The sequence below is a fragment of the Saitoella complicata genome, assembly GCF_001661265.1.
Source record: "Saitoella complicata NRRL Y-17804 unplaced genomic scaffold SAICOscaffold_25, whole genome shotgun sequence".
NCBI lineage: Eukaryota > Fungi > Ascomycota > Saitoellomycetes > Saitoellales > Saitoellaceae > Saitoella > Saitoella complicata.
In genome coordinates this window covers 231,088-243,468 of record NW_017567016.1, presented here as the reverse complement: position 1 = coordinate 243,468, position 12,381 = coordinate 231,088, and the positions used below count along the sequence as shown (strand labels likewise).

The 12,381-nt window shown below is 52.7% G+C and overlaps 6 protein-coding genes across 6 annotated transcripts; 4 read left to right on the top strand and 2 right to left on the bottom strand.

Annotated features, from left to right (window-relative positions):
* Positions 1–406: 406 nt before the first annotated feature.
* SAICODRAFT_61462 (pali-domain-containing protein) lies at positions 407–1,193 on the top strand (the record flags this gene model as incomplete). Its single annotated transcript, XM_019169843.1, has 2 exons — positions 407–911; positions 967–1,193. Coding segments are annotated over 2 exons (732 nt in total), but the record flags the coding sequence as incomplete, so codon positions are not given.
* Positions 1,194–3,099: 1,906 nt separating this feature from the next.
* Positions 3,100–4,053, top strand: SAICODRAFT_171092 (thioredoxin-like protein). The gene has a single exon (XM_019165754.1). It carries the CDS (start codon positions 3,175–3,177, stop codon positions 3,706–3,708), a length of 534 nt encoding a protein of 177 aa, XP_019021717.1. The 5' UTR covers positions 3,100–3,174; the 3' UTR covers positions 3,709–4,053.
* A 276-nt stretch (positions 4,054–4,329) lies between these two features.
* On the top strand, positions 4,330–5,177 carry SAICODRAFT_21566 (uncharacterized protein; the record flags this gene model as incomplete). The annotated part of the gene is made up of 2 exons (XM_019166438.1): positions 4,330–4,473; positions 4,688–5,177. The coding sequence occupies 2 exons, from the start codon at positions 4,330–4,332 to the stop codon at positions 4,886–4,888; spliced, it is 345 nt and encodes a 114-aa protein (XP_019021716.1). The 3' UTR covers positions 4,889–5,177.
* Positions 5,178–8,706: 3,529 nt separating this feature from the next.
* SAICODRAFT_171083 (eukaryotic protein) lies at positions 8,707–10,076 on the top strand. The gene has a single exon (XM_019165753.1). The coding sequence runs from the start codon at positions 8,920–8,922 to the stop codon at positions 10,036–10,038; it is 1,119 nt and encodes a 372-aa protein (XP_019021715.1). The 5' UTR covers positions 8,707–8,919; the 3' UTR covers positions 10,039–10,076.
* Positions 10,077–10,114: 38 nt separating this feature from the next.
* On the bottom strand, positions 10,115–11,166 carry SAICODRAFT_9869 (UPF0016-domain-containing protein; the record flags this gene model as incomplete). The annotated part of the gene is made up of 2 exons (XM_019172165.1): positions 10,115–10,999; positions 11,065–11,166. 2 exons carry the CDS (start codon positions 11,164–11,166, stop codon positions 10,115–10,117), a joined length of 987 nt encoding a protein of 328 aa, XP_019021714.1.
* A 506-nt stretch (positions 11,167–11,672) lies between these two features.
* On the bottom strand, positions 11,673–12,321 carry SAICODRAFT_84902 (cytochrome c oxidase, subunit VIa). Its single transcript, XM_019171386.1, has 4 exons — positions 12,160–12,321; positions 12,068–12,092; positions 11,863–12,003; positions 11,673–11,800 (listed from the first exon to the last, which is right to left on the bottom strand). The coding sequence occupies exons 1-4, from the start codon at positions 12,299–12,301 to the stop codon at positions 11,740–11,742; spliced, it is 369 nt and encodes a 122-aa protein (XP_019021713.1). The 5' UTR covers positions 12,302–12,321; the 3' UTR covers positions 11,673–11,739.
* Positions 12,322–12,381: the final 60 nt, after the last annotated feature.

Below are 12,381 nucleotides of genomic sequence, written 5' to 3'. Positions count from 1 at the left end.
GAGTCAAGTGGGGCTGTGCGCAGCCGCGGAGGTGAGGCCTAGGCGCATATACCGGTATGCCAAGGGCCCAACGCGTGGTCCGTAGGCGAACAGTTGTTTCGAGAAGTACGGGCCGTTGTGCTTCAAGCTTGAACCTTATTCTTCGAAATCTCATCCTCGTTGACGTCCCTTTCAAGGGTCCCAAGTCCAAAGGGAGCTCTCCCTTAGCTAAAGACGGTCGGTTACGAGATAGTCGCAATTTAGCCCCACTCTAATCCACCGCGTCTAAACACCATCCAACAACGACAATCAACATCTACGTCGCTCCCTACCCAGTCACGGCTACAACTTACGACCCAACAAGTCTAGCAAGCAGGTTCTTGCTCGTACTCTACACGTTCCCTTTCAAACACGGACAAGCGCGACCATGGCCTCCCACCGCAGTCGCGCCGTGACTCCTGGCTCCCTCTTTCTTCTCGCAGCATTCGTGCTACTCCTCCTCTCTGTCATCTCCGCCCCGGTAACCCGTTTCTCTAAACTTGGGGAAGACTCAGCATTCACCTATGGTGTCCTCGGATACTGTCCCATCGGTTCTGGTTCGTGTTCGAGCGCGGGGGTGGGATACGACTTCCCCAGTGGCGCCGATACGGATTACCTGTTGAGCAGCATACGCGGTACTCTGGCGAAGATCCTGGTCGTTCATATCCCAGCTGCTGCGTTGACGCTTATCAACCTCATCTTTGCTGGGTTCGCACATTTGAGATCGGGGGCGCATTCACCACGGTATCTGTGCTTTGTTGCGGTGTTGCCCTTGGTGAGCAGTATTATTACGCTGTTGGCGTTCGTGATTGACATCCTTGTGTTCTGGCCGCATTGTGCTTGGGGTACTTGGATTACTTTGGCGGCGTTTATTCTCAATATGTTCGCTTCTCGTGAGTTTATCTTCACATACCCTCATCTTGAACCTGATACTAAAGCTTGTGATAGTCTTGATTTGTTGTGCAAGCCGTACCGTTAGGAACCGCAAAGCTCGCAAGCGCTCCATCGACCAAGATGCCGACATGAATGCAGCAGACTACTACTCCCAACAACGCGCCCTCGACAGCGAACTCGCGACCGCAGATGCCAACAGTCTCCCCAAATTTGCAAGCTTCGAGGCACCATCCAACCGAACCCTCAACGAGCCCGTCGGCGGAAGCACCACCAAACTCCCTCTCATCGCCGCAGAAGAACGCGTCCCGCTGAACCCCACCCTCCCAAACCTGAGCAGAGCCCCAAGCGGCTTCCAAACCGGCGACGAAGAAGAGCATTTGGGCATGATGTCCGACGCATCCCGTGTCGGCACCCCTCGACGCGACTTTACCCGCAATGTCCCCATGCGCACACTCACCGCCTCACCCGGCCAACAAGGCTTCCCCATGCCACCCCAACGCGGGCCCGGAGGAGGTTATGGACCACTCAATAACGCAACCCCACCCCCCGGCCGCAACTTCCACCTTCCGCGCCGTATTCCCTCTGACCCACGTATGCGTCCCCATGAAGACTCACCCCCTCCCATGCCAATGGGAATGGGAACCCGTCGTCCCTCTGACCCGCGTACGCGTCCACCCGGGCCCATGGGAGGAGGGGCTCCACCGATGCCCGCGATGACGATGGGAGGAGGAGGAGCGAGAGCGTTGAGGAGGACGAGTAGTCAGGAGATGCTCAATCCTGGGGCTATGGCTGCGATGGCTGTTGATGCCAGCCCGGCGAGCGTGAGGAGTGATGGGATGAGCCCGATGGGGAGGGGAAGAATGGGACCGCCGAGTTATGTTACGAATGAGGGTGGGTTGCCGATGGGTATGAATCCTGGTCCGCCGCCCCCTATGCCGCCGCCTCCTATGCCGCCGCCTCATATGAGTGGGTCTGGTGGACCTGGTCCTCCTCGTCCTATGGGACCGCCGATGCCGATGCCGGGACAGGGACCAGGACCAGGGCCTATGTCGATGGGAATGGGAATGAGGAAATCTCCATCGATGCCCCAAGAAGGTTTCGCGCCCGGACCCGGCACAGGGATCCACAGACCAGCGAGTACGACCGAATCCGGAGACTACATCCCACCCCGCACATTTTGGTCCCGCCCTGGCCGCCGCGACCAATCCGACCCCAACCTCGCCGCCGCCCTTGGAAACCCTCAACCCTCCTTCGCCCGCGACCACGCACACGGCCGTACGACCAGCGGAGCCAGCGGCGTCAGTGCAGCGAGTGGCGGGTACTATGAAGATGTCGACCCACAGTACGATAACGAGAACGCCGATATCGCACACCCACTTCCTAACCTTCCCGCTGAGGGTGGTGGTGTGGGGTTGAACGCTGGTGCGGGGCCGATGTCGCCTGCGGCGAGTACGAGTTCGCATTTCACGTCGATTTCGCAGAGACCTGTTAATCCGCGTTACCACTCTCCTTCCCCCACTGGACGGGTGCGTGGGGGAGGACAGGGAGCTGGAGCTGGAGCTGGAGCTGGAGCTGGAGGCGGAGGTGGGCTTAGTCCGCCGGGACCACCGAAGCCGGATGTGTTGAGTGGTAACCCGGATTTTGAGATTGCGTTGCCGAAGAGGGGGAAGGGGCCGGGAAGGATGGGCGGGCCGATGGGTGGGTTGAGTGGGAATCCGGATTTTGAGGTTGGGGGAAGGGGTGGGATGAGGGGTTTCCGGTAAATGATAGAAAGACTGAGAGAGATGGGAGTGAGTACGATATTTCTTGATTTTATTTACAGTACGTTCGTTTTTTGATTTAACTGGCCATGGGTTCTTGGGCTATGTTGCAAGTCAAATTTGAGTTCGCACGATGACGGCTTATCAGATCCGCAACCTAGATTCCTGTCAGATGACTAAGTCTGTAACAAGTGAAGGAGGGGAAGGGAGATGAAGGCTGTCAGAGAACACGCTCATCCTAACTGACAAGTCATTTCCAATTGAGTCAACCTTGTAAGAGAACTGTCACAAATTGAGTGAAATTCCACGGGATTCTGGACTTCTCCGGTTTCCGATTACCAAGGTGCCTGGAGTCTGGCCGCGAGCTTCACGTAATCCGAACCCAAGTCGCCCCAGAGGCGCAAAACTGCTATATAATCCCCCCCCCCAACCCCCCCCATCGTTTGCCTTTTCTCTATCAAGTACAATCACTACTATTTCTACTTCCACAAGCATCATCACAATGGTTGCCCGCGTTCAGCACCCCGCCCCCACTTTCAAGACCACCGCCGTCATTGACGGTGCTTTCGAGGATGTGTCCCTCGAGCAGTACAAGGGCAAGTGGGTTCTCCTCGGCTTCATCCCCCTCGCTTTCACCTTCGTCTGCCCCACCGAGATCGTCGCCTTCTCCGAGGCCGCTTCCAAGTTCACCGAGCGCAATACCCAAGTCCTCTTCGCTTCCGTCGACTCCGAGTACTCCCTCCTCGCCTGGACCAACACCGCCCGTAAGGAGGGTGGATTGGGACCCGTCAACATCCCGCTCTTGAGCGACAAAGCGCATAAGATCGCGAAGGATTATGGAGTGTTGTTGGAGGAGGAGGGTGTTGCTCTTCGTGGGTTGTTCTTGATTGACCCCGAGGGTAAGGTTCGTCAGATTACGATTAACGACCTTCCTGTTGGTCGTTCCGTTGATGAGGCTCTTCGTCTCGTTGACGCTTTCCAGTTCGTTGAGCAGTACGGAGAGGTATGTTCATTCCTGTCCATCATTCTCATATGACTTTGATGCTAATATACGTTCACAGGTCTGCCCCGCCAACTGGCAGAAGGGTGGCGACACCATCAAGCCCGACGTCAAGAACTCCAAGGAGTACTTCGAGAAGGCCCACGCCTAAACATCTTCTCTCCGCCTGGAGCTGAGGAGATGCTTGTTTGTTGCATTTGATACACACACACACACAACTATGATACACTGAGATATCTTTTGGAGTTTGCTTTTGGCTTTTATAATATGGCTTCCGCTTGAGTGCCTGGAGCTGTGAAGGAAGAGGAGACGGAGACGTTTTATACAAAATTACAAGAATAGATTTTTGATTGCTTTTTGCCGCGATTTTGTTTTGTCCAATTGGTCTTCGTCAGCGTGATTGTACTTCCCCATTACGGAGTTCTTTCCTGCTTGCCAATATAGAGAATTGCAGTCCTTTGTGGACTTCCTACTCAGAGCAATTGACTTGGTCGTCCTCCTCGGCCTCTCTTCTTCTGCCCGGCGGTTTCCCGACCTCGGGGCCAAAACCGTCAAGGTCACGTGCTCACCTGTCAACGTTGCAGGGACCGAATTACATCCTACATCCCGCACCCTCGAAACCCTTTTTCGACCATCTCGCCCCCATATCCCTTCACCATGCCCTCAACCCTCTCCACCGACCTCCTAACACCCCACCCCAACCCCTACACCCCCGACTACCGCCCCCTCCTCCTCCTAACCTCCTCCTCCCTCACCTTCATCCTCGCCCTCCTCTCCGCCTTTCCGAAAACTCAACAAACCGTTCCCATTCTATAGTCAGAACATGGTGTTTGCGGATGATGGGTTTTCGGCACATGGTACAGCAGCCAAGGCGTTTGGGATCGCGAGTTTGTTGAGTTTGGGTGGATTTGGAGTTTTGGTTGGGTGTGTTTGGAGTGGGTTGAGAGCAAGAAGCGTACGTGTCTCCTCCCTTTTCTGCTCCTGTTACTGAGAGTGCTAATGAAGGTGGGCATAGTTGGAGGAGTTCGGAAATATCACGAGACACAAACTACGGGAGAAGGGGTTGGCGTCACCTGAGGTTGAGGAACAGGAGGTCGAAGTTGATTTTGGGAGTATGTGGACGCAGTTGTGGAAGGAGATTCGGGAGGGGAATACCAAGGAGGAGAATGAGTTGATGGATAAAGGGGAGGCGGAGAAGGCGAGTGTGAGTGCGTGAAGATGGTGTAGAGTTGGGCTGTTTGACATCTGCTTCCTGGCAGTGTGGAGGAGTGCGAGGGTGACACAAGGCATCACGCACGGCTTGGACTATGTTTACTAGAGAACCGTAGTCCAACCAAGACTTCGCCGATTGATCAAGGTCGATTGTTTGAAAGACGGGGCTGCAAGGATGAGTTGTCAGGAAGGAACGGACAGTTGGCATTCGCAAGGCGTTCATGGACATTAGCATAATACCCGTTGGTTATTCTCTTACATTTGTACGATACGCAAAGTGCTTCCATTCGCCCTCATCCACACCTGATGCACGAGCGAGGTCTGCAAATCTGCGCGTGTCTCCACGCGTCGCGGAAATTCGTGCAAATCACTGAAAAATGAGTTTGGTTGTACAAATCAAGCTCGAGCTGATCCCCGAGCTCAAGGTCGAAAAGCCACCTTCTCGGAGCCAAAATGCTCTTGACCTGCAACCCCTGCTGCCTGGAAAAAGCAAAAGGAAACATGGAAAACGACTTCCCCTCACACAACATGCATTTCATATATTTCCGAGGCATATTGATCTACATCGATTGTTTCCAGTTATCTCATCCATGGTCCCTATGCTTGTAGTTATAGCAACAAGCACAGGGCGCATGTTCAATGGTGGCGCACTCCTGACCCTGAACGATATCTCCCCAAGTCATGCTACTAGGATAGCACGGGATTGGCTGCCACAGCTACTACTTATACGTATAGAACGCTGCTATAACCACAAACTTCGTTTACCACCATTACCTTCAACGAAACACCACTTTCGACCAAAAACACAAGCAGCAGCTGCAGCTGGTCTTCAGATCTCATTACCTTTGTGTCTGTCAAGAGCGTTCGCGAGATATCCTGTCAAATCCTTTTAACCCCACCCGATTTCCATCACGGCCCGCGGTTTCACTCGGTCTGAAACCGTTACTACTGACTCACCCCCTGCCCTCTCCTAAATATGGTTGTCCTCCGCTCCAGGAAGGAGACTTGAGGGTACAAAACACCGAAGCGCCGTCTTAGGCCTGCCGTCAGTCAGACAGAACTATTGCCTTCGCCAATTCACTTCCCTGCGGCACAGCAGCCACCTACACTTCCTCGACACCGCAAGCAACTCCCTCCGTCTCGAAACCACAGCGTACTCCACTGCTCTTGACACCGCAGAAAACTCCCCCGCCGTCGACACCACAACATACTCCATTGCCCACCACGGGACTGCCCTCGCCAAGGCCTGTGTCTCTTCTCTTCACTGTGAAGACTATGTCATTCGGTTTCTTTTTTGCAGTTATTGTCACCCTGCCGCCGACGCCGAAACCATCAAGCTTATCGCTGGTGACTGTTGGTCGTTCTGTCTAAGCTATCCAAACAGGAAGAGCAACGAGAAAGTACAGTGTGAGCCATGAACATCACTATCATCTTGTTGCTGTCTGACTAATACATTGATGTCTAGTTAAGGTTGCTGTTGAGAAGTATCCTTCGCCAAGTTTGCGAGTGGATGTGATGGACATCCCCCAGGAGTAGGAAACCGATTGGAATGTCGGCGGATAGAACCAGTTCAACGCCAGTGAGCTGGAATTTCTCCATTGTTACGCCGCACACGGGATGTATACCCAGCTGGGAGATTGCTGTCTCCTGCTCATACACGCGGCAGCCCTCGATTTGGCTTGGTGTAATCCGCGCCATGGATGGACGACGAAGATGTGCAGGTTTGTGCTACTACACTCCCGGTGCACGGTGTATGTATCTAACGTTTTACCAGATTTGGGTACACAACAATTTGTACCTGTATGATCGAGTATCATCTCGAAGGATACATGCCTAAACGCGGGAACGAGATGTCTTATTGCGGACCAGAGGCACTTACATCCTTGCCTATCAGAACAGCCAAACGGCGAGGGCTATTTCGCAGCTGGCAAAGGTAGTCATGCGCAAACGAATGGGGAATACTGACGCCGTGTTGAGGCTCAGCACCCTTCGGTAGAGGTTGATGATGCATGTAACGCTTGAAGGAGCAAGCAATATCGTACATTACGTACACTCTGGCGAATCAATGCGCTCTATCACAGCCTCCAGTAGTTTGCGAACATAGATGTACTCCTCTCCAGTTTTGTGCATGTTCATGAAGGCAAGAGGTCTGTCATGTCAACAAACAGTTGCAACAATCCCTGTATCATCAAAAGCATCCTGAACAGGCTTGGAGTTTGCAGCCTAGAAACGCTCATCACAGTCCCCGTGTTTCTAGGTTCTCGGTTGGATGTCCCCAGTTAGTTCATCAGTGCTGAGCTTTGATATGAACATAGGATAGGCGATGTTACCCCGAGACCCCCTGCCGGTGTCATGAACCGAAGAACTACTTCGAGTTTTGCAATCAACCCGAGACTCGATTTGTCTCGGGTTGTCATGAACCAAAGAGCTACTTCGAGTTTCGCAACAACCCGAGAAAAGAACTACTTCGAGTTTCGCGATCAATCCGAGAAAAGAACTACTTCGAGTTTCGCGATCAACCCGAGACTTGATTTGTCTCGGGTCCTATCATGGCTCATCTTATCTTCACTCCTCTCGTTCAAGATCTTGTTCTCGGGGCCACCGAGTTAACTAAATGTGGAACGTCACCGAGAAAGAGTCTAGACCCTCGTCCAGAAAACCGTATATAAGGAAAGGCCCTAAGCCTTCCTTTAGAGCTTCACTGGTTAACTCAATAAATTCGTCTCTCTATTCGAATAAGTAATTCGGTCATCTCGTCACACCTCGTCTAACTCGTCAGATCTCGTCCCGAAGTACTTGCAGTATTCCTTCTCGGCTCGACCGCATTACAGCCGGCATGATTTAATCGGTGCTGTGCAAAGCAAGCGTCAAGAGATACGTGACCTCGAGGCAGAATTGAGAGCCCCGGCCGACTGTAGTAACAGCATGGTGCAGCCACAGCTGGGCCGCGCAACTCAACTTGAAAGTCCTTCAAGCTTTGCCCGGACTTGCAGATTGATCCGTACGACTTGGACACCATGGCATGCAGGCGTAGCCATTGATAATGGGCAGCCAGGAACTGTTTGTAAAAATTAGGGACCTCTCGCTGCAGGTGTTGACGGAAAAAGGAACGATGTCTTCTGCACTATGCATGTCGGGAAAGGTTCCTGATCGAATAACGGATTGTAGCAACTCAAAGGTCTGGATCCGAAAGGGTGGTGTGGGGCAAGTACGGCGTGGCAGGAAAATACCCGTCATTGAAAAGTGTCGCCAGCAATTGGGGGCATGCGCATACCAGAATGGTCTTTCTCTCAAAGGCTAACATGGAAGTGAGCAGACGTTGAGATAAAGCAGTGATGAGAATGACGAACTCTCAAATCCGACGCACTTGACGGAGATCTGCTTCTGAGGGGAGATATATGTACAAACAAAGTCAGGTGGTATGGGATTATATCCGAGGCTAGCTTTGAGCAAAGCCAGTAGAAGGGCTTCCCACCTGCTCTGCGCACGTCTCTGCGATTCCTGATATGAGAACAACTTTCTGCCAAACAAGTCACCGCATGCTTCTTTGCGACAACGGGATGCCTGTGATATGTAGATGATGGACTGCACAGATACTTCTCGACCAAGGTCCACGTCGTAGTAATCGAACCAGTTGTCTTCATCGTCGTCATCAGAGTCATCAGACGAAGTGAATGATTTCAAACTAGGTAGGCCTGTGTTGATATTTTATCTGTTGAGGACATTTTTCTTTTTCGAGAGGTTCGAGCTCGGAGGTTAGCTCGAGCTTGATTTGTGCGGCCAAACTCATTTTTCAGTGATTTGCACCGATTTCCGCGACGGGTGGAGAACAGCGCAGATTTGCAGACCTCGCTCGTGCATCCCAGGTGTTCAGGATTTCGGCAGTTTGTCAGCTTCCCGAACCACACTTCCGCAGTGTTCTAAATTTGGCAGCAGGCGCACAAAAATCTCGAAACAGACATCATCGCACACCCAGCATCCCCTCGAACCTCGAATCAACCTCAGCACCAGAGCGGTCACGGTTGATCTTACAAAATGTCCTTCCCAACAGAACTCATCGAGCTCGTCGAGTTTCTCCACCACGAAAACCCCCAAATCCGCGCCGTCGCAGCTCAACATCTCGTTGGATTCTCCGCCTCCTCTCACCCCCAGAACGGAATCTTCCGTAATGACTCTTTCCGTCCCATCAAAGATCTGAAAGTCCTCATTTGTAATGCGTTACGGCCGGATCAGTTGAGTCGGAAGACCGCGCACGATTCACTTACGTGTTTGGTGAATTTGAGTACGGATCCGTTGGTGAGGAGCATGTTGATCGACGAGGGGTTCTTGAAGTTATTGATGGGGTTTATTACGAGTAGGGCACAGGGGTTGGCGGATATGTTTTGCATGTTGTTGAGTAACATGGCAAAAAGCGACGACATCTTGAAGATTATGGAAGTGACAATGAGCCCCGTCGAGGGTGTCTCGTCGTCGACCAAGGCGATGGATCAGCTTATGGATGTGTTTGTGAAGGGTGCGGAGAAGAAGTTGAACCAGTGGGCGAACTACGACTTTTTGGGGAACTTCTTCTCGGATATGACCCGTTTTCCTCAAGGACGAAAGTACTTCTTGGAGAAGCAAGAGTACGATGGTGTCCTCCCTCTCTCAAAGGTCGTCGTGTTCACCACTCACGGTTCCCTAATCCGACGAACGGGTGTCGCATCAACTATCAAGAACTGCTGTTTCGACACTTCGATGCATATGGGCTTGTTGGCGGATGAGGCTGCGAACGGTGTCGATATCTTGCCGTTTATACTTCTGCCGTTGATGGGTCCAGAGGAGTACGATGACGAGGATATGGATGGCATGCCTGATGAGTGTCAGCTCCTTGGCGACGACAAGAGGCGTGAGTCGGATGACGGAGTCATGGTTGCTTTGCTTGATGCATTGCTTCTTCTTACCACTACACGGCCAGCACGCGATTTGTTGAGAGCGAGAAAGGTGTACCCGATCATCAGGGAAATGCACAAGGCCGTCGAGAAGGAAGAGGTCCAGGCAGCATGTGAGCGGGTAGTCGATATCTTGATGAGAGAGGAGACCAACGAGGGTGAAGAGCAGGAAGCCCACATCGTCGAAGAGTCCGACGAGGAGGACGGTCAGATGATTGAGGTGTAATGCTTAGAAGAAAAGACTATGATCTACGCCAATCTATAACTATGACTATGACCTGTGGTATCCCAGCACAACAGCTTCACTGCGCCAATGCTTCGTAAAGGTAAATGAACCCAAACAGGATGAACAAAATTGCTCCACCCAACGTAACGTTCCTCACACTGATCTTGCTCGCCAACATTCTGCCACCGATGACGGCGACGGTGGTACACATACCGTGACCGGTAATGGTACCGAGGATGACCCACCAGTAGTCTTGACCGGCAGCCATGGCGATCGTGGCAATCTGCGACCTGTCACCCCACTCACCAAGGAAAGTCATGATGAAAGCCTGAACGAAGATTGGCGAGAATACGAGACCAGCAAGGTTCTGAACACCATCAATGGCACCCTGCACCGAAACACCACTCTTCGCCGACCGACGCGAAGGCCCGGACTCCTCATCCTCACTCTCAGTAGGTGAACGCGTAGTCCTCGCAAACTTCCCCTGTCCATTCCCAGCCGCCCTACCCTCCTCAAGCATCTCCATCTCATGTCCCGCCTCACTCGCCTCGAGCTCTTCCTCGACTTCCTTCATCTCTTCCATAACGCCCGCGTTTCCCTTCTCCATCGCGAGACCTTCGAAAAGCATCTTGACACCGAAGACGAGGAATAAGCCAGCGGCGAGGATGGCGGTGTACTTTTTCGGGATGAGCGTCGGGACGGCGTGCCCGAGTACAGCGCTGAGAACGGACATAACCAACAAAGATGCGAAAGCACCAGCGAAGACGGTCATTCGGGGGTGTTTCATTGCGAGGAGGGCAGCGATAAGGAAAGTCTTATCACCAATCTCTGACGCGATAATCATGAACAGAGAGAATGCGAAAGAGCGTGTTGGGTCGCTTAAACCGGCGTCGACGTCGGCAACATAGGGAATTTCAGATTGAGGACGTGGTGCTCTCGGATCTTCGAAATCACGTAGTTTCTTCAAAGCATGTCAGCACTTGAAGATAAAGGTGGCTGCCCCAACACGGCTTGCGTGACACGTACGTGTGCGACAGGGTCCTCCAGAGCGTCCATATACGTCGTCGCATGGACTGTAGCGGCAGCTGCCAGTACGGCCAAGCCAACAAGAACGGTTTTTCGTGACATGACTGGGGTGCAACGGGTGTGTTCGCCGTCACTGTTGTTGGTGTTGACTTTTCTAAGCCCGGCGCCGAAGTAAACCTTATTTTTGTATGGAGGCGGATCGACCCGCCAAGCAAGCTGGCGCAGGGGTAGCTATGGGTCCGTGGGTTGAATTCTCGTCGTTTGATAGGTCGGTATTTTTACTTGAATGGATCATTCTACAGATGATACGTTTGTAGGGTCAATGGTGGCCAAAGCGGCCCATGATTGCAAAGGGTCGTCTGCGGGCACCGGCGCGAGATCGAGCCGAGGGAAGCTATGTCTTGAGTCCAGATGACACTGTCCGAGTAATGTGCCCTCCAAGCTGACTGTGAGGCACTTTCGTTGTTGTACGGGCCGTCGGTTGGTCGGTAATGCTTTGTTTTATGTCGTTGGTCCCAAAAGTGCACTCATCACGCATACAAGCAACAAATCGACACACGAACGTATAGTGTAAAATGTGCATTAGTATTCTCATCTCTTCCCCGTATGCTCAACTTCGTTGCGTACAACCCCATCATCACCATCCAATCAAGTTCATTGCATAGAACCCAACACTTAATCCTGAGGGTGGTAGTTGACCTTGTCGTTCCAGAACGCAGTCTTGTCACCATCGCCCCTATCCCTATCATCAGCACCCTACTCCACAAAGCCACACCCTCGTTTGGGGGCAATACGTACCAGGGGAAGTTCTTGGTGCGGATGTTCAAGTAAGCGTACTGGGGCTGCTCAGTGATGTCGACGTGGGCCATGTGCTCGTTGTGCTCATCGTAGAGGTTCTTGGCGTTTACGGCACCGACAATGATGAGGGGGAAAGCAATGCTGTTAGAATCATTCCTAGATCAGTATCCCCATCACACGACACACCACCAACTTCGCGACGTACTAGTAGGTAATCTTCCTCCACAAGTCTAAGCGGCACGCAATTAGCATCTAACCCACAGAACGGACGAATGGTGCGAAGTTGTCATGACGTACCAGCAGTCTCCCCAGAGTGCTTCTCAACAGCCGCGCGCTCAGACAAGAACTCGGCGCCAGAGGAGGTAGAGGAAGCGTTGCCGCGGACGTTACGGGCAACGGTACGGGTAGCAGCAGTGCGGAAAGCGGATCGGGCGAGCATTTTTCGGTATTTGTGTGTGGTTGTTTTCTTGGTGGAGTGGAGTGGAGTTGGGTGCGATGCAGTCACGGGGGGGGGGGGGG